This window comes from Gossypium hirsutum, chromosome D08, assembly GCF_007990345.1.
Source record: "Gossypium hirsutum isolate 1008001.06 chromosome D08, Gossypium_hirsutum_v2.1, whole genome shotgun sequence".
NCBI lineage: Eukaryota > Viridiplantae > Streptophyta > Magnoliopsida > Malvales > Malvaceae > Gossypium > Gossypium hirsutum.
In genome coordinates this window covers 48712512-48735672 of record NC_053444.1, presented here as the reverse complement: position 1 = coordinate 48735672, position 23161 = coordinate 48712512, and the positions used below count along the sequence as shown (strand labels likewise).

At 33.7% G+C, this 23161-nt stretch overlaps 1 protein-coding gene across 1 annotated transcript; it reads left to right on the top strand.

The window, feature by feature from the left end:
- Positions 1–971: 971 nt before the first annotated feature.
- On the top strand, positions 972–3668 carry LOC107900960 (cytochrome P450 78A9). The gene is made up of 2 exons (XM_016826763.2): positions 972–2313; positions 2464–3668. The coding sequence occupies exons 1-2, from the start codon at positions 1336–1338 to the stop codon at positions 3097–3099; spliced, it is 1614 nt and encodes a 537-aa protein (XP_016682252.1). The 5' UTR covers positions 972–1335; the 3' UTR covers positions 3100–3668.
- The last annotated feature ends 19493 nt before the right edge of the window (positions 3669–23161 follow it).

Genomic DNA, 23161 nt, shown 5'->3' with positions numbered 1-23161 from the left:
ACTACCTGATTGCTTCAAGCCAAACAAGATCAACGGTCAGGGATTGGTCATACTACAACTTCAAAAATCCAGGACGTTCAATAACTGCCACGTGAACAGCATATTTATTCCAAAGTTTGACAACTATAACCATGTATCCAAGATACATGGACGGTGATAAATGCAAACAAAGCATGGGCATTAAAGGGAACAGGAGAGGGAATCGAGAAGCAGGAGTTGTCACCATCAGACATTGCATGAAAGGAACACGTGTCGACAAGGCAGGCGATGGTTGAAATACGGTTTTTGGTGTTTGTGGGAAGGGATTTAGATATGGGCGTATTTAAGCCATTGCTGGGTGTCATGTTTTTCTATTTACGCCTAAAAGCAGTGAATGAGGGGAGAAGGCATGGGTGTCATGTGCTGCCGTTGCTTTGCCACCCGACAACATCCGTCCACACGATCCCCTCGTGTCATTCCTTGGAAACTTGAACATTTTTAACACCCATGTTAACTTGTCCGAGGAATTTGTCCTCTTCACGCGCCACCCTTTTAATTTTCATCATCTATTTCTCAATCTTTGTATAAAATAAAGATTACAATTCAGTATACCAAACTCATAAGTCAATATTCAATTTATTTTTAGTACACTACAAAGGAACATTTCTTGGTTGGGATTGAAAATGACATCATCAAAACTAGTAAATCAATATTTCTCTTGCTCCCAACCTTTTTGTTCGTTACTTCATTCTATCAAAAAGGTTCAACAAGGGAACATTCTTGAAAATCTTTTTTTTCATTATTGATTCATATATATATTACACAAAATAGTGGGTTAAATAATTATATCATGCTAATGTTGAGGAATTTTTATTGGTTTCACACTCCACAATTGGGCCTCAATCTAGGGCTCATTTGCATAGTGCAGAATAGGTCAACCCAATTTCTTTTAGCACATATTTATTCATTTTGTGCGGTCTAGTTCCCGACATATAAACGTCAGCCACTAAGGACACGATCCCAGGAAATAAGGGTGTGTTTCCACGCGCTCCAATGTCGGAGATATCTTTTCCCTATACTCCGTCATGCAATCGTGGCGGCGCAACTACTTTATATAAAGAAAACGAAATTACGGTGTTCTTAAAATACATTTAAAAAACATTCAAGATTTTACCACAAATATCGGCATTTGGCATTATTTCCCCGTAAGGAGGGTTATTGATTTTGTGGCCGTCTAAGCGCATCCGCCCCTGTATAAATAGCATCCACACTCATTAGTGTTTACACCCTAAAATATAAAAGCCAGCATCCTTGTACTCCCCTTGTTTCAATTCCCAGAATCCAGCCTCCAACGCCATGAGAAGTGAGATAGAGAGTGTTTGGGTGTTTGCCCTTGCATCCAAATGGCGAACCTTTTCTCAAGAAAGCTTTGCATGGTCGATTTTCATCATTCTTCTTGCCTGGCTAATCATGACCCTTGTCTACTGGGCTTACCCCGGTGGCCCAGCCTGGGGCAAATACAGGTTCGTGAACCGTTCCTCTCTTACTGCTGCTAACAAGAGGAGAATTCCAGGGCCTAGAGGTTTGCCTCTAATAGGCAGCATGAAGCTGATGGCCAACTCCTTGGCTCACCACCGGATTGCGGCCGCAGCAGAAGCATGCAAAGCCAAGAGGCTAATGGCCTTTAGCCTGGGTGACACTCGTGTTATCGTCACGTGCAATCCAGATGTAGCGAGAGAGATTCTCAACAGCTCTGTGTTTGCTGATAGGCCGGTGAAAGAGTCGGCTTATAGCTTGATGTTCAACAGAGCAATCGGGTTCGCACCTTACGGGGTTTACTGGCGAACCCTGAGGAGAATCGCGGCTACGCACCTTTTCTGTCCTAAGCAAATCAGAGGTGCCGAGGAACAGAGACGCCAGATCGCCTCTGAAATGGTCACCTTATTTGCTCTCCATAACCAAAGCTTCCACGTCCGCCAACTGCTCAAACTAGCTTCTCTAAACAACATGATGGCTTCAATATTCGGACGAAAATATAACTTAAATTCCACCAGCAATGAAGTCGAACAACTTCGAGCTTTGGTTGATGAAGGCTACGATTTACTGGGCACATTAAATTGGTCCGACCATCTTCCATGGCTAGCCGATTTCGACCCTCAAAAAATCAGAGTTCGATGCTCCAACCTTGTGCCCAAAGTTAACCGCTTTGTGTCCCGAATTATATCCCAACACAGACACAAAACAAACGGCGAAACACAAGATTTCGTCGATGTTTTACTTTCTCTTCAAGGTGCCGATAAATTATCAGACTCCGACATGATCGCCGTTCTGTGGGTGAGCTATATTATAATAATTACTATTCGTCACATGTGTAATAGTATTTTTTGTCCAAACAAGTTTACTAAATTACAAATCAAATAATAATAATATTTCTGGTACTGAATACGTACGTACGGTCTTTTTTTTTTTAATGTGTGTGTGTAGGAAATGATCTTCAGGGGAACTGATACCGTTGCGGTCTTGATGGAGTGGATACTAGCAAGGATTGTGCTTCACCCTGATGTTCAACAAAGGGTCCATGATGAGCTTGACGAAATTGTTGGCAGATCAAGAAGCGTTGATGAGTCTGATGTAGTGAATATGACATACTTACTGGCTGTGATCAAGGAGGTACTGAGGCTTCATCCGCCGGGTCCACTTCTTTCTTGGGCTCGTCTAGCTATCACTGATACAACTATTGATGGGTATGATGTTCCCAAAGGGACCACCTCAATGGTGAACATGTGGGCCATCACCAGGGACCCTCAAGAGTGGCCGGATCCTTTGGAATTTATGCCCCATAGATTTGTGACTAAAGAGGGTGAAGTGGAGTTTTCTGTGCTCGGTTCGGATCTTAGGCTGGCTCCATTCGGGTCAGGCAGGCGGACATGCCCGGGAAAGAACTTAGGTTTGACCACTGTCAGCTTCTGGGTTGCCACCCTTTTGCACGAGTTTGAATGGCTACCGTCCGATCAAAATTCTGTTGACTTATCCGAGATTCTTAAACTATCCTGTGAGATGGCAAATCCTTTGAGTGTTAAAGTTCGCCCCAGACGTAGTGGGTTAAACCTATCCCTCTAAGGTTTTACTATTTTCTGGCATTGTCACAATTAAAAGCAAAATGAGATTAAAAATGGGAATTAAGCAAAGACAGAATGATTACCAGTAATAGTTATATGCCAAATCTAAAACCCGTTGTGTTGGTCGTGTCTCTTCGAGTGTCAGTCAGGTTTTCAATTTCATTTGTTTTAACCGTTGTAAATATGGGTGATGAGAGGGGTAATACAAGTTCCCAGTCTTGTAACTCTCTTACTTTTTTCTCTCTCTCTTTACTTTATAACTATTATACTACTTGAAATAGTCACTGTTATTAATGCTCCTTTTGCATGCTTTAGACGGTCAATTTAAGCATTTTTTTCAAACATCTACGACTTTGCAGCCTATCAAGGACGTGGCTCGGAGATGCGTAGGTCGGTGAAGAAAGAGCGTTGTAACTAATTAGCTGGTCATAGTGTTTGTGGGGCTAGTAAAAGTCCTGCAATCTATTATCCATAAAATGAACGTCTTGGGTTGTAATGTGCGTTATGGTCACGGATAGTGTACAAATTGTGACTTTCCTTTCCATATATTCTATTGACGCCCTTGTAGCATCGAAACTAGTTTATCTCATCTTGAAATTACTACAATATTTCTCTTCCATCAAATAAATTGTCTCAACATATAATTCTATTACCATTTAGTACAATTTATTAGATGAAGTTGTACATCTTTATTATATGAGATTCTTATATTTGTTTGTACTCATTTTGACTGGCCTCAATTTAAATTCTCATGAAAAGCCTTAAACACACTTACATTAAACAGTAGGTGAAACTTGAATATTGACAACAACCTAATTTATAGGACACCTTGCCTACCCATTTTAAAACTTTGAAGAGACCCTTGTGTCTTGTCCAAGTTTTAGCAAACTTGCAAGCTAATGAACTTGGTCCCTACAACTAATATATATATATATATATTTGCAAATCACATTGTATAACACTAGAGTAGCGTTTGAGATATACATCCTTCAATGCATTTACTTCTACTTACTCATATTGCATTAGTACCTCTTTACCCTCAAAGTTTGATGCATAATCTACATCTTTTATACGTGGTAATAGAGCTATTCATGAGTCGGGCCAAGTCAAGCCCAATTCTAAAAAAAGTTCATGCCTAGGCCTGTTTTTGGGCCAACCTGCCTAAAAATCACATTTTATTGTTAAAAAAATATAAAATATTAAAAATATATATTTAATTGATATTTTATATATTTTATAACTAATTTAAATTTTGAAAATATATTTTTATTATTTAAATTGAATTCAGGCCAAGTCGAGGTACAAAAATCCTTGTCCAAGTTTGGCCCAAGTCGGACTGGGCCTACAACCCAGGCGGGCTACTCGACCCTTGGATAGGTATGTAGTAACCTTATTAGTAACTCAACATGCTTTATATCGGTAGAGGACTACTGCACCTCTAAGGAGGTCTCATCAATATTAAGAACTGTAACTAGATGTTTTCATTACTTGGATCACCCTTGGCTAGTTGGACTAAAGATAATATACCGCTTCCAACATTCATATCTTGACTCACCGACAAAATGCATTGCTAGAAAGGATCCATGATACATATGCAATCAACAAACGAAACAAAGCATTAATTTGGTTAAGAGAATTTAGCCCAAGTATAAAATCATAATTGTCAAAATGAATTACCTCGAAGTTCTTCTTGCCTTTCTAATTTTCAATTTGTAGCTCAACTTCTTGTGCTATTCCCAGAATTGAGGCCTCCTTAAAGTTATTAATCTTGATCAATCTAATTGTTTGATTAATTGTAAGACCAAGTTAGCTAGTAGCCTTCTTAGATATGAACAAGTTGGATGCTCCATGTCAACTAGAGCACTCTTTCATCTATTTGTGATGTTAATGTCTATGACATCGACCATTTTTGCTTTCGACCCTTCCATGCCTTACCAGATTTAAGTATCATAGAACCCAGCTTCAAAACCTTACTCTGTAGCTCCTCATCCTCCTTACTAATAGAGTTTATCATATTAGTCCCTAGCACTTCAATTTTTGTTGTTTGTACCTGGTAAGTTCATAGGGTATAATTATGTACTGTTATGTATTTTATTTTGGTTAAATTGTAATTTCACAAGGTTTACAATTTTGTCCGAAAGGTGAGAAACGAATTAAGGTTCTAATCGTAAAGATGAGCATAGATGATGAATATGATTTATGTGAAATGCTAAATGAAAACAACTTGATTATGACATGTTTACTGAAAACATAGAAGTGCCCCTGTACTATAAATCTGGAAACAAGAAAGTCATATAGTAACCAATTCGTTAAATTAATAGTAATTGAGGTGAGTTTATTATTTTAATTCCAATAAATGTTGTAACACCCTATACCTGACCTGGTCTCCAAGCCCGAATACCAGGATGCCACACCACCATCTCATGTCATACTCATAGTAAATTGTCACATTATTAAGAAATCGTCATCTTTATTAGTGATCTTATAATTTTTTAGTCAAACATATATCAATCATCATTAGACCATGCCAAACATACTTTAAATAAACTTATAGTAATAATTGAACATGCATTAGGATCACTTAGCAAAATGTCCAAGACAACAACGTAGGTATCAACACTAGAACCAGGGTATCGATATTTTCCTTGTATGGTATCGATACCATATAGAAAATCAGTACCAAATCAACATTCTATTTCTCGTCTAAAATCAAAACACAATAAAATATCGATACAATTGAAAAAGTATCGATAAAAATTACCTCGAGTATCGATACTCGTGATATGGTATCGATACCAATTTACGATTTTGACTTCTTTCATATTCAAAATCACAGAGGTATCATTTTTACAACACGAATATCGATACCTCTACTTCAGACTAGAAAAATACAACATTTTTAAGCATATAAGTCATTCCAACTTGTACCAATTCATCATATTATCATATCATCATCAAATAAACATCAAAATGGCCATAGTAATATTCTTAAACATCGAAAGTAAGTTCGAGCAATAATCAACATAATATGAAATGATTCTTATAAACTTAGGAACAAATAATCTATAGAAGCATCCAAAACATCATGAAAATTATTAGTAAAAGTCTACCACATTGCCTTATTCCCAAAACATAAATAAATACCAATAACAACTACAAAATCACGGATATAGACTTGCTTGGATCACCCTTCGGAAACCACACCGCTCATACCGGCACACTACTAATTTGCAATGGCTAAGAAGGGAGTGGGTGAGCTTAACAAGCTGAGTGAATGCTTAGAACAACTACCATGCAAACAATTCATCAGGCATCAATGAAACAACCATATAGCACAACCTCAACGATTCCAACTTTAGTGTCATAATATACTTACTTATGCATTATTACTAGTTCATTTACATGGTAACCATATTCTCTTTTAAGCATATATCACATTACACATGTAATCACATAACATTTAAGCATATATCGCAATACTCAAAAACATGTTTATAGATAAATTGACACTTAAGCTATGAAACATAAAAGTGAACTCTATCATCACTCATCGGATACACGGATCTTCAACACACCACATAGACTCATAGAGTCAAACATGTCCCAAAAGTGAAGCATAAAGCTAACGCTCTTCTTAATTACCCTCACATGTCCCGTTGAATGGATCTTTGTTCACATTCCTTTATCCCTCCAACATGTCCTAAGGCCTCAACGCCCAAATCATATAACATATAAGTGAGTACTCACAATCCTATGGCATGTCAACTATATCCAACGGTTTCAAGAATCATAAGGCCAAAATATCTGGTATTAAGCACACACATATTACTTATCGATTTACCATTCACTATCATTGCATATTTACATCATAAGCACATAATTATCACTGTCACTTGGCATGTTTGACATGCCTACATATACACTTTCACAACAATAATAAAGAACATATATCACATGTAATAGCATCTCATCTCGATACACATTTCCAAAATAACACAAGTTAAGCATGAGTACAAGAAAGCTTGCACTCGAAATTTAGAGTAGGGTTTAGAGGCTATAACTAAATTCCCAAATAACGTATTGAATCATGTCCACAAGAAATTATTCCAAACACTTACCAATTATGCTTTCGTCGAAAAGCCAAAAGTTCAAACTAGCTTTTCTTTGCCTTTATCTCTACTCGTAGAAGGTCCTATTGATTCCAATGCTTCAATAAAGTAAATCACACAACAAAAAAATCAACATTCAGCTAAAGACTCACATCAAACAATCCAAAGACACAAGCCTAAGCTAAGTTCTCTTTTGATCGAAACCTTCGACATAAAAAACTTCAAATTCGAATATCTCAGTCTGTAATAAATCTTTTCACCTAAAACCAATTCCATTCATCTTATAATTCACCTACGACTAATTCTCAACCCTTAAACTACGTTAATCTACTCAGTTCATGGTATTGACTTTTCAACATGTTTATGGTTATTTTTCGAAAACTCATTAAAATTTAAGAAATCTTTAACAAAACTTCAAAGCAAGTTTAGAAACCTTCTAACTGCATCAAAACTAATTGAAAAACACTTTGAAACCATGTTTTTACTCAAAATCCCAAAATTCACCATTAGCGACTCTTCTTTAGGCTTTTAATCAAAACATGTGATTTAATGGCTAAAAATTCCATTAAAATATAGATATAAATTGAAACATTACCTTAGTTGATGAAAAACCGAGCATTTGATCGAAAACCCAAAAACTCAAAAACTTTACAATGGAGAAAACTATGGTGATTTTAAGTGTTTTCTTGAAATACTATGGAGGTATATGACTTGATTGATGGTAGAAATTGAAAGGAATCAAGTTTGTAGAAGAAAATTGAATCAGAGAGAGACTTGGGAGAACAAGGGACAACAACAAAGCAATGGGGAGAAAGCTAACGTGAATATAAGCTGTAGGCGGGGGTTATTAGGTTGATTTTTAAATTTTGGTCTAACTGTCTCTTAAAAACTCACAACTTTGACCCTTTTTCAAATCAGTCCAGTTTTCAAAATTGAAGGTCTTTAAAACTCATTTTTAGAAATTGATTTAATTTTCTAAAAACCCTAGTAAAAAACATTACCGAGAAACCATGTTATAAAATTTTGAACACTTTAAGGCTAAAATCTATAAAATACCCCTAAAACTCTTAGGCCCTATTTTAGAGCATTAGAAATGTACTAAGCATTTGTAATGCTTACTCTGTTTTATTTTCTGTGTCTAAAGTTGGCACTTTTGCGGAACGTGTCAATCGAATCACTCTAGAGCTCACACTATTCAACTTCAGACTCGGTAAACTTTTGAATCATTCTTGAATTGATTATGTGGCATGTGTGTAAGTTTAAATGTGATTTAATGTTTATTTTGGATGTTGAGGAAATGATCCATGTCTATAATGCTTGTTTTGGGATGTGTATATGTCATGTATATAAGCTTTGAAATGAATAGGTGTATATGTCCATGAGGATGATGAAATGCTTAAGTATAATGGCGATAGTGAATGTCGATTAATATTTGAATAGTTGTTAATACTTTGATAGATGTATGTTAAGCTTCAAGGTATGTAATTTGGTAAAATAGTTAAGTATAAATGAAGCGTTTGGATGAATATATGATATTGGAATTAAATGATTTGTATGATGTATTTGAATGGTTAACTTGGTTAGCATGTTATGTGGAATGGTTTAGGTACCAAACTTGTACATTGTTAGTTTTGGTAAGATGGTCATTTATAGGTGATCATAATTTGGTATTTTAATTTCATATAATGCATATAAGTGGTTAATATATAAATTGGCATGAGATGGGATTAATTATTTGTATTGATTCATGTTGTGTGATGGTGCCATTAAGGCATATTGGTTGGATGTTAGAGATGTTGGTTTGTGATATGTTTTTGGCATGATATTGTGCATTTTGGACAGGTTAAAAGAATGATTAGTTGTATATTCATGGCCTAGGTGAGGGATTGGTTTGGTAGTTTGCATTAAAAAGGCACAATTTGCACACACGGGATAATGCAGATTGTGTGTCATAGATGAGCAAGTGACACGCCCGTGTGCTCATTAGCAATTAAGGAGTTTTGGTATTACACGATTTCTGATTTTCACACGGGCTAGCCACACATTTGTGTGGGTACTGTAGATTGGTTATTTATTGTTCCACACGATTTTAGAGAGTTACACGCCCTAGACGCATGGCTGTGTGACCCCTATTTTGAACGATTACCTTTATTTTTTGAAAATCTTTCAATTTGATCTTTATTTGTATTCGGGTTAACTTAAGAGCTTTCGTAAGCTCAAATAAGGCTCAAATTTAATTGTATATCATAATATTTGAATGTTTATGATATGATTGGTTGTTTAAAGAATTTATTTATGATTTAAATGATCTGTAATTTTGGAAATGTTGCAAATTAGTCTTAGTTAAACTTTAGGTTGATATTGAAGCATATGCAAGCTCATATAAAGCTTGAGAAAAGTTATACTTGATTATTATGCATTGAATTGACTATCATTGTGTGACTAATGTTTAATTTGAATGTTAACTGTGTATTTATGAAGTAATTCCATTTTTATTGAAATAAACAATGTGAATTGAATGCGTTCTGTTCTGAAATTGATTGTAGCACTCTGTAGCTCGGGTCCGACAACCGAATCGGGTGAGGGGGTGTTACAAACCCTACACAAAACCAATCCAAAATCACACATAAACATTTCATTTAAACCAATTCACATCATTTAATCCAATATGCCACAATTTGGCACCAAATCAAATCAAAACAACCTAATCAAATTCAACCTACATCATATGCCTAAACTATTCAAACCAACATTTAACCATGCCATATAAATATCAAATATACCATTTGAGAATAATTCAAAATCAGAACATTTTACCAAAGTAAACACATATAGACGTAAGCATTATCCTTTCCAAAATTAAGCATTAGAAACTAAGTTAACATCCCAAGCTAACATATATATATACACCTATGTACGTGCCACATAACCATATTCAAAATGATCAAATGACTACTGAATCAAGGCAGGATAATGTGAGCTTGGAGACAATCTGATCGACACGTTCCGCAAACTGACAATCTACAGGAAAAAAGGAAAGCAACGATAATCATATCGAATGCTTAGTAAGTTCATAGGTATTAAATAATACCTTACCTCAATTTACAGTTCAAAACAATTTAACAAGATTGCCTAAACAAGGCAAAGCACATATCAACAAGGTGAGTTAACATGTAACCATATCATATAGTAATTCAAACATATGACATTTCAAGTCACTTATAAACAACATTTCAATACCAATATCTTTTTCAATACAACATTTATCCATTTGCATATCAATTTCATACCATTTCATTTAAACTTATTTCATTTAATAACCATTTAGCCCGATGAACTCTAATGAAAAATTTCAGATATACAGGTAACTACACTACACCAAATTGCTCGTCCAAGTAGTAACTACAACACACCAGGGCACTGAAGTACAAATCTTGTAGGCTATCATATATAATAGTATAACAATACGTCCCTCCACCACACCAGGGTCTTCGAAGAGACATATAAAACTCGATAATCCGTAACAAATACTAGGTAATAACTCCGCTCAATCACATACTCCGTACCATCACATATATCCTGTACCAACGCCTGAGTAACCCTATTGGCATGTCAATATTATCTTATCCTTTATGACATTCATTTGGGCACACTTTGCACATATAATAATTCCTTTAGAATTCAATCAATATCTCACATTTTGTACCAAATCGTAAACAATTCAAATTACATTCACACATACACAAATTCATAATTCAAGTATATATAAAAATTAAATATAACCCTACCATATGAACTTACCTGAAAAAAAACAACAACAAACAAAATGTCGAGGACTAATCTACAGTTTTATCTTTCCTCTATTTTCCTTCGTTTGATTCGATTCCTTATCTATATGATAATTCATTTCAATTTATCAAATCCAAATATCTTATAACATCATATTATGTGCATATGACATTTCAATTTCATTTCTTGAAATTTCCCTAAAGTTTCACATTTTATTCGATTTAGTCCCTAAGACCGAAATTACCATAACTTTTAATTTTGACCCTCAATTTTGAAACCGATCTCAATTACATCCTTATATAACCCTCTATTAACAATAATTATAGAAATATTACACCCATTTCAAAATTCATGCACTTTAGTCCCTATGTTCATAAACTAACAATTAAACTTTACAATCTAGTCTTTTTTCGCATCTAAGCTTAAAATTTATTAATTTGACACCAAAAAATTCAAGAAATCAACAACGGTAACTTTTGAAAACTTTAACAGTTTCACCAATTGATACACGAGCTAGCTAAATCAAGCTTTCGAAACCTAAAAAACATAAAAATTATAAGAAAAGGACTTGATTGCAATACCTATTTATCAATCAAAAGTTTGAAGCTTCAAAATAGGGTTTATCCTTTCTTTCTCATGGTTGAAGAAAAAGATGGAGAGAAAATGACACTTTTTTATCATTTTCTAGCTTTAATACCTTGATTAAAATTAATAAACTTTAATTAATGTAATCTAAGCCTTAATTAACTTAACATTAAGCATCATTAAGAAAATATAACTATTAAATAATAATAATTGGCTCAATTGCTTAATTAGTCCCTTAGTTAATTAAAAATTTATGGCGATTAAAGTTTTACCACTTTTATGATTTAATCCTTGTACCTCAATTAACTATTAATTCAGTAAAATTACTAGGCCAAAATTCAATATAATACTAAATCAATCTCGTAAATATTATTATAATATTTACGGACTCGACCATCAAAAATGAGGTTTTGAAACCACCTTTTCAGACACCACTAAAAATTAGGCTATTACACCAACTATTGGGACTTTGCTCCATTAGGAAATAGTTTCAAATATTATGCAAGTTGTATGTACCTTCTACCTTCAAAGGCAAACCTACACATAATCGTCTGTATTTTTCTAGCTTCGCATTTGTTTCCAAGTGGATCAAAGGTGCTGTAGTCACTATTGGGCTTACATCAAGAGTTAGGAAAGGAAAAACCACATCCGCAGTCTTGGCGAACCTTGATGTATTTTTCCCTTGACAAAAGCATGTTGTTCCATGTGTTATCCAGAATAAAGGTTGTACCCTTGTGAGCCATCAACATTACGAAGCCCTTTTGATGAACTCTACTTGTAGGAAAAATAATGTAGGCCTTCCTAAAAACGTCTGATGAGGGTTCCTCTCCTTTTTGGTGACAGTGTAGAAAGTATGCCATTAGAGCCCATCAAGATGTTCTCGTCAACTGTCCAAGAATGATGCCATAAAACTTTAACAGTTCTACGAAAAAAGGGTGAAGGGGCAAGTGAAAACCCACTTCAAATAGATACAAAGGCAAGTATAGTGAGCCCTATCCCTCTAAATTGACTTTGTTCAAAAAATGTTTCCCTTGAGGAATTGAGAACTCATATTTGAAATTAGTCATAACTTTGATCCGTCTACACTCCAGTAGAAATTTCATCCCATTTATGTTATTGTGCATTCAAACTCAACACTCTTAGTTGGGACATCCTTAGGCCTCATCACTGCTCTCATGTAGTTGGATGTGTTAACCCCAACCATTGTACTCAAGACAAAAATCAGAGAAATAAAAAAAAAAGAAAAAGAAGAAGAAAGAAAAGTTACCTTTGCCAAAGTCAAACGATTTGAAGGAAAATCTAGAAAGATTTGCAGAAAAAGAAAAGTAAAGATAAAAGAAAACTCAAAGAAATTGAGAAAAAACTTAGAAAGAAAACCCAAAGGACCTTCACACAAGGCTACCTTTGTCAAGCACACGTGAAACTTTGTGCTCATTGATTACTCGATTGTCCTAAGACATCACATCATCAACCTAGAAGGTCACAATCGTCACCCCTTAAGAAGACAAGATGTGACTTTGCCACTAATGGGATCTTGACACATGGCATCCCTTGTCTCACATGTAAAAGCTTACTCACTACATTGAAGAGATCATTGAAACACAACATAATACTAATTACACTCTTTTCTCTCCATTCTCTCTCTCTCTCCACCTTTCTCCTATTGCCTAATACTGCGACTCTCCACACTGTCAAGATGAACTGCCATCATCACCACCATCTATTCCACCTTGTGGATTCATCACGTTAACACTTTTAATTATTGTTGTATCAACTATTCAATACTGATTCTTATTATATTGGTTACTTAATATTGATATATAGATATTATAGAATTGACATAAATTGAAATATCTTCGGTGCTATGCGGTATGCCTCATGTAATATTGTGTATATTCGAATAATCCAATCAATTTACATCCATATATGAATTAAAACTTACTTTGAAAGAACAAAAGGACGTCAACACATCATGAAAAGGATAAAACTTTTTGGCGTCAATGTCCATGGAAGAATAAATTTGAAATAGTCAACATAATATTCTTTATCAAACTTGTTTTTATTTGCAAAAAAGAAAAGCTGAATTGATTTTGCGACAACTTCAACCCTGAAACTGAAACGTGTAAGTTGAAGATATTTCAGATTGATAATGTGTAGCTCTTTATCCATGTCTTGCCCATCATCTTCCTCCAAATCCATTATTATCCAATTTTTTTATGAAAAAGAAAAAAGAAACTCGAGTAAATAAAAAATTAGGAAAAGACACGACCGCTTATCACATTATTACAATAATAATTGTCCTAATTATTGGTTCAGAATGTTCAACAAATCAAAACACTGAATGAATGCGTAGGGTATCGAAATTTACCATTTCTGTTTCAGCTTCTTTGCCTCTCTGCGTTTTCTCTTTTTCGCTTTCACAAATCTTCCGTCACATGTCTTTATCTAACCTTTATTTTCCTTTTCCCTTTTGTTTCTTAGCAGTATTAATACTACTAATAAATAAATAATTATGAATTTGATTAAGTTGACAAGTTAGCTTTCGTACTTTACGAAAAGAAATCAATCCATTTGTTGGTAAATGCATAAATCTAAATAGTAAATATTTATTAATTTATTACATAATGACAAGACCATCCAATTGGATCAAATGATGAGAAATTAAAAAGAAAAATCAGCTTTTAAGTAAAGGGATGAAATTTGGGGCTATTTCTGGGATTAAATTCCAACGGACAAATTATGGATGATCACCAAGAGAATTAGTGTAATAAAGCCAACACGTTTGTGAAGATGTCCAAAGGGGCCCGGCCATGGTGGCTGCTCTCTTCTGCTAACAATCCAAAAGATTAAATATCATGTTCCAACTTTTTAGGAAATAAGATGAACATCGAAATCGACAGTTTTAAAACCCTTTCCTCCGATGATTGAATACAAAGATATCAATGTTTATTCTTTCTCCTCCATCAAATTATTATTACTCTAAACAAAAAAAAAAGCATTGTTTCTTCCTTTTTCTTATTATCTTGATAACTAATAAATTATTTGGTATTACGACTTACTGTACGATTAACTCCTGAAAATCTTATCAATATATATCATCCTCAATTTACCTTCTTTTGAAATATTCATTATTACATATGAATCGTGACCCAAAAGTAGCTAAGAGGGGATTTCCCCCAGTAAAAGACTATTTCCCCAATTAACTACTTGATAGGACAGGACATATAGGCCACACTAAAATATAATGGAATTTACATCATGTCATGGATGCTTGATTGACCTACCTACTACTCATACTAACCAAGGTGTTAATAGAAATAGGAGTTAAATTCGGTAAAAGAATTATATTTTTTAAAAATTAGATAAATTAATTCATGTATGTTAGACTAAAAAGTTTTTGTTAAAATTTTTGTCATGTATGCAACATCAATAAATATTTAAATATTAAAAAATCTTAAAAAATAAATAATATTCTAATAATTATTTATTTTTATGATTTTTTTAAATATTTGTTGATGTGACAAAATCATAATGTACACACGGCACGACACATGTTGCTGTCTACTTGTTTCGTGTGTCACGTTATTATTTCACAATAAAAAAGATTAATTTTTTAACGGAAGCTTTTCTGAATAGATGAAGTAAAATGTAATCCAAATTTTAATATAACCACATCCCGTACTTTCACCATTAAATATATAAATAATTTCGTACACTTAATAAAATCAAATTAATTTAACACTAAATAAACAAAAAAAAACTAAATGTGTTTTGAATTCCCTTAAATTGCAAGAAAGAAAATTAACAATTTTAGATTGACTTGGTCAGTTTAAATTTATTTTATATGTACTATGGAGTTTGAAAATTGCGGGGGTTGGTGAAGGAGGATCTATATCCCTAGCTCTTTGAAAGAGTAATGGTTTTCATGAGTTGATTAATGAGTGCCAATCTAATATAAATATAATTAATTGATATATAATGTGGAATTGGATCATTTTCTAGCGAATATAATTGAAATATGGCAGATAGCTCAGCCTGCATCACATCATCCTACTCATTTTTTCTTGACTGCATCCAACCTATAAAATAACCATCTATCAAATACATATTGAAATATATATATAAAAATTATTTGATACAGTTGGGTTTTTAAAAGTAAGTTAAAAAATGACTTGCCATTAAAAAAATAAACATAAGTTAAAATATTTATTAAATACTAATCAAAATAAAAACCTAATTTGTTAAAAGTATGTACGGGAATCATTTCTGTTAATGGAGAGAAACTATTATCAGTGGTGGAGAGTGAAAAGGGTTAGTAAGAAAAAATTCATGACATCACTCTATATATACATACACCAAAAATACAAGGCATGGTAGGAGTGGGATGGGGACCATGATTTTGGTTTTAGGGATGATAGAAAGAAAGTTGAACAACAAAATCTTATGTGTAAGTTGTTGTCAGAGAAACAACATATGGAGCCAGGCATCTCATAAACTTGATCAACACTGATAAAGACCACCTACCGATTTCAATTAACAATATTAATGTTAAAAACATAGCGTCACCCTTTGCTTTTAGCCGCAACACTCACACCGACTGTGACCACCAAAAGTAATCCATTCACTACAATCAAATTTAACACCATCACTTTTTATATTTCTTTGGTTTGGATAAGAAACCAATTCCAGGTGCAGCTTCAAAGCAGGATATATGGGAATTCTGGTCCACCTCCTATCTCATTAATTAATTAATTTTTTTCTTGGCTCTTCAGTTAAAGGGATCGTTCTGATTTTTGGATATAACTTGTTGGGACCACTTGAAACAGAGTTGATATGCAACTGTAATAATTTAATTACTCTCTCTCTCTCCCTTTTTTTTGTCGACTGCTTTTGGTATGTTGTTAATTGTAGATTATGTCACCATATATAAGTTGTTGTATAAAACAGGAACTCGTTTCAAAGCTTCACTCAGTTACGCAACCATTCTTTTAAACCATGATATTCAATCATTCCAATTTTAATATTTATAATCATTTCACACATATTTCCGGATTCCGATCTCATTCATTTGTGTATACATATAAATAGGACAAACACAGAATGAAGATTTATATATGTCGGAGCTGACTCAATGAATTATGAAATTATTTGTGTACGGTTGATATGATTGGTTGAAAAACCCTAATAAAACAAGCTTTATGGTAAAGGGGCTTGTTTATAAAATCTATGCGTAAATAATACAAGAGTCCATCACGTCATTGACCTAATCGACCACACTAATCATATGATTTCGTAGACAAGGATATTAGTTTAAGTGATAAAGAATAATCAGATTTTAAGATGGAAATTTGAAAATTTTTTGCTTAGTAAGTGAAATTACTTAGGGAACGATTATGATGGTGTTTCCCATCAGTGAACTCGGTGAAATTGCTTCTTCATGACATCTAATCTATCAGCCAATTCTTGAGTGCAACATATCCCAAATATCTCGCAGATTAATACCACAAATAATGCAAACTACCCAACTAAGATCATCTTCTCTCTGCATTTCACTGCAAATAAGCTTCCATATTACTTGTCAAAATTGCTTTATATTTCTTCTTTCTTTTGCAGTTAACTATAAACGCATCAATTAATGCGTATAGGTGAGTATTTAGTAAAAAGCTGTTGTGCAAAACCACTGTTTCCATTACCATTCTTCAATCCTTTGAAGTTTGACCCCATTAATTTTATTGAAGGAACCCCATTAGTTTATTTTGTCCAGATTGTTGCAGTTACCATTATGTATTATTGCCCATGTGACTTGCCCTAATTATTTTGTTTGCTTTCTACAAGTCATAAATAATTGTGGGGAGGGGAGAAATAATTGGTGTTTACTGTTTAGCTAATTCATCCATCATTTTCTTTTGCCTGTGAAATCAATGTATTTTATACTATTTATAACAAAATTATTCACCCACATACAGAACAGACACAGATTTGGACCCTTTGCTTATTTGAGTCATTATTTGGTGTTGCTTTAGTTGAATGTGTAGGATTTTAAACTATAAATATTACAGGAATCCTAGGAGACCTCTTGGGCCAATATTGCAGATTTTAAGCATTAGATTAAGGCACTGCTTAATGAGGACATGTTTTTAACCATAAATATCTGAGGCAGTCATTGAAGTAAATGAACAATACAAACAGTAGCTATGTAAGCACCAAAGAGGGGAAAAACATGCATTACCATTTACCATTTGCCAAAGGGTAGCACAGCAGAGATCTCTGATTGTAAGTGGGCTTTCTCTAGTTCTGTTAACGATTAGGCTTATGAGATGCCTAGAATCTAGATTAAGTATAATGTTTAGGCCATGCAAATGGGCTCAAATTCAGAAAACTTCAATGAGACAAGTTAGGCCACAGTCTTTAAAAAATTAGGGTCACAACCCAAAGGAAACTGTAAGATCACTTATAAAGATCACTTATAATATAGGCTTAAAAAAGATCCGAGTGAGGCAACTCCTTCAATTCATACACTACATAACAAACTGTTTGAATTAAGCCTCCTAAGCTCTATTTGCCCACCATTTCAAAGAAAAAAAAACTCAACTGCAACTCTACTCCTCTTCATCTAAACAACACATGTTAATTCTAATGTCCACCCACTAATTTAGACGAGGAAAGATTATTTGAATGCATTTTCCTCCAACAACTTGTTTTTATATATATATACATCATTTGTTCAAGACCAAAAATCCCACCACTGATATCCATTGTTGGACTGATCAAAGAGACCAACCGAGTCAAAATTGCACCAATCCACTGGAGATGTTAAAGAATCATCCGCTATTTCTACCATGCTTACAAGGTTAAGTTCTTCTTAGTTTCCATAATAGCATTTCTTTATGGCATACCATCATCTGAGACCACACCTACACCTCTTTTCATTGATAAACTAAGTTGTCCTTTTGAGTCCCTGATGTGAATGCTTTTATCGGAAAACAATATAAGAGAAAGAATAGAAAGGGAGACTGCAACAATTAGAGTTTTAGTTTTATTTATTTTCTTTATTATATCATATTTTATTAAGAGTTTTAGTTTTACTTATTTTCTCTATCATATTAGGTTTTTATTTCTTTCATAAACTCTAAGTTAGGAATTCTATCAAGACTATTTTTCCTTGTTATTAATAGTCTATAAAAGGCTGCCAATATGAAATAAAGAGGTAAGCCATTTATTTTTATCATAAACGTTATTTGGAGGGGGTGTCAAGGACGAATTTGCCTCTTGAGTAACCATAGGTCGAAATAAGAATTCTTCCTTGTCTAGACATGTGACTAGATCCTACAACAAGGCGCATAACAATTTGGTATCGGAGCCTTTTGTCATGGGTGACGAAGAGACTATGGCAACCAAGCTGGAGGCTTTCATGGAACAAATGACTATGTTATCTCTTTCGGTCCAAAAGACAACAGAAGGGTATTCAGAGAAAAAATAGTGAAGGATAAGGCAGCAGTGGAGGTAGAAGAAGGAATTTAGACTAGCAACAAGGTAGGTGCATAGTGCCATGATACTCTAAGATGGAATTCCCTACTTATGATAGTGTTGGATATCCTTTTGGGTGGATGAAAAGATGTAATTTTTTTTTTGGCAATCAACGGACTAACGAAGGGGACAAAGTAGGGTTAGCTGCATTCCATCTCTTAGGAGAGGCACAACTGTGGTCCGGACAAATGGAAGAAGAGGAGCCAAATCTTGATTGGGGGTGCTTGAAAGAATGTTGTCGTGTGAGGTTTGGACCACCTATGAGTAATAATCCCTTGGGGGAACTTGCCAACCTAAGAAAACTGAAACTGTAGAGGAATATTTGTAATACCCCCTACTTGTATTCGTCACCGAAATGGGGTATGAGGCATTACCAGATTTTACCAAATAAAATTTTCATTATTACAAGTTAAATACTATTCATTTATCGAAACATGTCATGACTTCCCTTGGATGGGCCTCCGAAGCCCAAAACATTCATCGGGACCAAATCGGGATTAAATCGAAACCATAAGAAATTTTTTTTGCAAAATCCCAAAGGGTTTTTTTAACTCAATATAACCCCTTTATAAATATCTAATCTTCCCTGTAATTTTAAACTGAGACCAATCCAACACAACCAATCCATTTCAACATATTTTCAAGATAGATTTAACATATTCATAAGATAAACTCATCACATACCAAAACCAAAATTTGTTAGCCATACCAATGGCTAACCATACATTCATTTCACATTAACATTTACTTTACTAGCTTATACATGCCATTGATTTCCAAAATAAAGTTTCTTTATATACCGAGATCTTGAGGTTGATAGTGTGATGCGTCTCCGACCAAATCCGACCTCCGAGCTTTTAACACTACAACGTAAGGGAAAAGGAAATAGGGTAAGCACTTTGTGCTTAGTAAGCTCATGTAACAAGAATTATACTTACGTAATATTTTCAATACAATGCAATAAACATTCATACATCCATTCAATGCATTATTCCCTTAACATGCACAAACTCAACATTCAAGTTAGTTCAATAATTTCCATGTATCAATAATATATATACTGTGATTGATGAGCTCATCAATTCCATGATTTTCATTCCCTTGTTATTTTTCCATATTTATCCCGTTGAACTAGGAATTTCGATGGATTTTCAAGGGTACACCTAAGTGTACAAATCTGGGTCCGTCAATTCATATTCATGTGCGCACATTTCCATTTTAGAGAGCACACTCCCGCGAACCTCATCCTTACAGCGGGATTACCAGTCCAGGCTAAATCCCCTATAATATAAACTCATAGAGTATTGTCGGGATTACCAGTCCAGGCTAAATCCCCTGCAATGACAATTACTCTAATGAGCTTGGATTTGAATTACCAGTTCAGGCTAAATTCAGACCTTAATTCGGATTACCCGTCTGGGCTAAATCCATTTTCCACATATTCTTTCGGAGGGCTGTATCAGGATAGGATCACCCGTCCGGGCTAGATCCTTTTTACCGTCAATTCCTTTTTAAAGATCCATCGAATTTTCCTTCAATTCAACTGGGATTTCTTCCCCTTTTTATCAAATATATCAATGTTTCATCAATTTTCATACAATGAACATTTCAAGCATTTAAGAATATAATTTAAGTTACACGAACTTACCTCGATACGTGTTCGTATGCAAAAATCTACTAATCCCAAACTTTTTCTTTTCCTCGATCTAGCTTCGTATTTGAATTTTTTGGATTTAAATAAATAAATTTAATCATTAATTTAATACATTTCATGTTCATATGTAACATTCTCTATAATCCCATTATTATTTATAGTTCATTCAGAGCTGTCTCATTGAGTCATATTCACTAAATTATTTATATCTTGAGCTACGGAACTCCAAATTAAGATCCAAAAATTTTCCCCGAAACTAGACTCACATATATTTTTACCATAAAATTTTCAGAATTTTTGGTTTAGCCAATAAGTACATTTTATTCTTTAAAGTCATCCTTATTTTGCTATCTGACAGTTTTGACTATTCTTCACTAAAAATTAATTATCTCCTCATACAGGATTCAGATGATGTTCTCGTTTGTTTCTTTTAAAAATATGCTCATTAGGGATTTTAAAAATATAAATTTAAGCCCATAATTATTTTCTCCAATTTTTTATGATTTTCCAAAGTCAGAACAGGGGAACCCGAAATCATTCTAACCTTGTCTCACAAAACCTATTATATCTCATGATTTACATTTCCATTGCTTACACTGTTTCTTCTATAAGAAACTAGACTCAATAAGATTTAATTTAATATTTTATTTATCCTATAATTCGATCTGTACAATTTTTTGTGATTTTTCAAAGTTAGACTACTGCTGCTGTCTAAAACTGTTTTAGTGCCAAGTGTTGATTTCCATTTTACCCCAAATTTCACAGTTCATATAATTCAGTCATTACTCAATTAACCCCTCAGTTAAGCTAAATTTTCTCAATTAATACTTTACCTAGACATTATAAGTTATTTCAGAATTATTGAAATTCAAAATTTCCACATAAAACACTAACTTCAAACTCGTTTACAATTAGGTCTCAAAGATTCACTTTCTATTCAATTCTTTCAATAAAATCGGCATATAAACAATTTAAAGCTCTAATTCCATGCTAAATCATCATATACTTCCAGAACATATTCATGGCAACTTTCAATTTCATTCATAAAATCAAAAACTAATGAATTTTAGTTGTAAAAGTCTTAGAAACACAAAAATTACAAGAAAAAGCAAGGATTAACTCACTTGGTGCAAAAATTATGAAATACCAGCTTGAATAAACCCTTAGAACATTTTTGGCTGATCATAATGAAGAAAATATGAAGAAAATTCTAGATATTACAAGTTGGTCCCATTTTTATTTTAGTAAATTTTGTTATTTTCCTATTTTGCCCTTATGCCGCCCAAAATATCTCCTGATTTTTCTTAGCTTATGCCGCCCAAAATATCTCGTTTTGGGCTTATTTGCAATTTATGTCCCTCATCATTTAACAATTGAGCTATTTAATCATTCTAGTAACTTTTACACCATTTTCAATTTAGTCCTTTTCACTTAATTAACTACCCAAACGTAGAAATTTTCTAATGAAATTTTAATACCATATTACTAACACTTCATAAATGTTTATAAAAATATTTTCGACTCGGTTTTATGAGATCAAGGTCTCGATACCTTATTTTTACCCAATTTCTTCAATAATTTCTTTTTCTAACTAACCACTAAATTGGTAAAATTTTTCTATCGATATTTTCATACAATTTTTCTATCATATCAATATTCATGCAAAAATATTAAAATAAATTTCTCTTTAAATTGAATTTGTGGTTACAAAACCACTATTCTGATAACCTTGAATTTAGGCCATTACATTATCAACGCCAATTTCAATTATTACTGGTCAGGACTGCTGATATTAAACCTTGACAACAAGTAGACCTTTTTACTGTCGGGTTGGCAGAGGAACTTAGAATTGATATTGAGATGCAAAAGTTGGGAAACCTTAGAGTTACAATGAATATGGCTCGTGTTGGACGCCGCCCCCTACGGCACAGCGAAAAAATAAAACATCCTGCGATCCTAACCATGGATCCATGTGTGAGGAACGAATCGGGGTGAAAAAGGGTTTCAAAATTACTGAATGATGATTCTGAGTAGACAGCGATGCCTCGACAACGAGTAATCTGATCTGCTATCGAATCAAGCTGTAATCTATCGTGACCCCGACCTCTACGTAATCCACCCTGTTGACAATAAACGGAAAGAATCCCAAAAACTATTTTTGAGAAGATTTTGCTTTGACGGCTACTAGACCCACCAAGCAAAGAAAAACGAGATTTTATATCCCTTTTTAGGGTTTCTTAAAATTAAATAAATATATCAATATTTTTTAAACCGAAAATTATAATTACATTAATTATAATAATGATTTCGGTAAACATATATTTATTTGAATTTATATACTAACCAAATTCATGTTCATTATGCGTACAACAACCTTGTACATATAATGTGTTCGATAT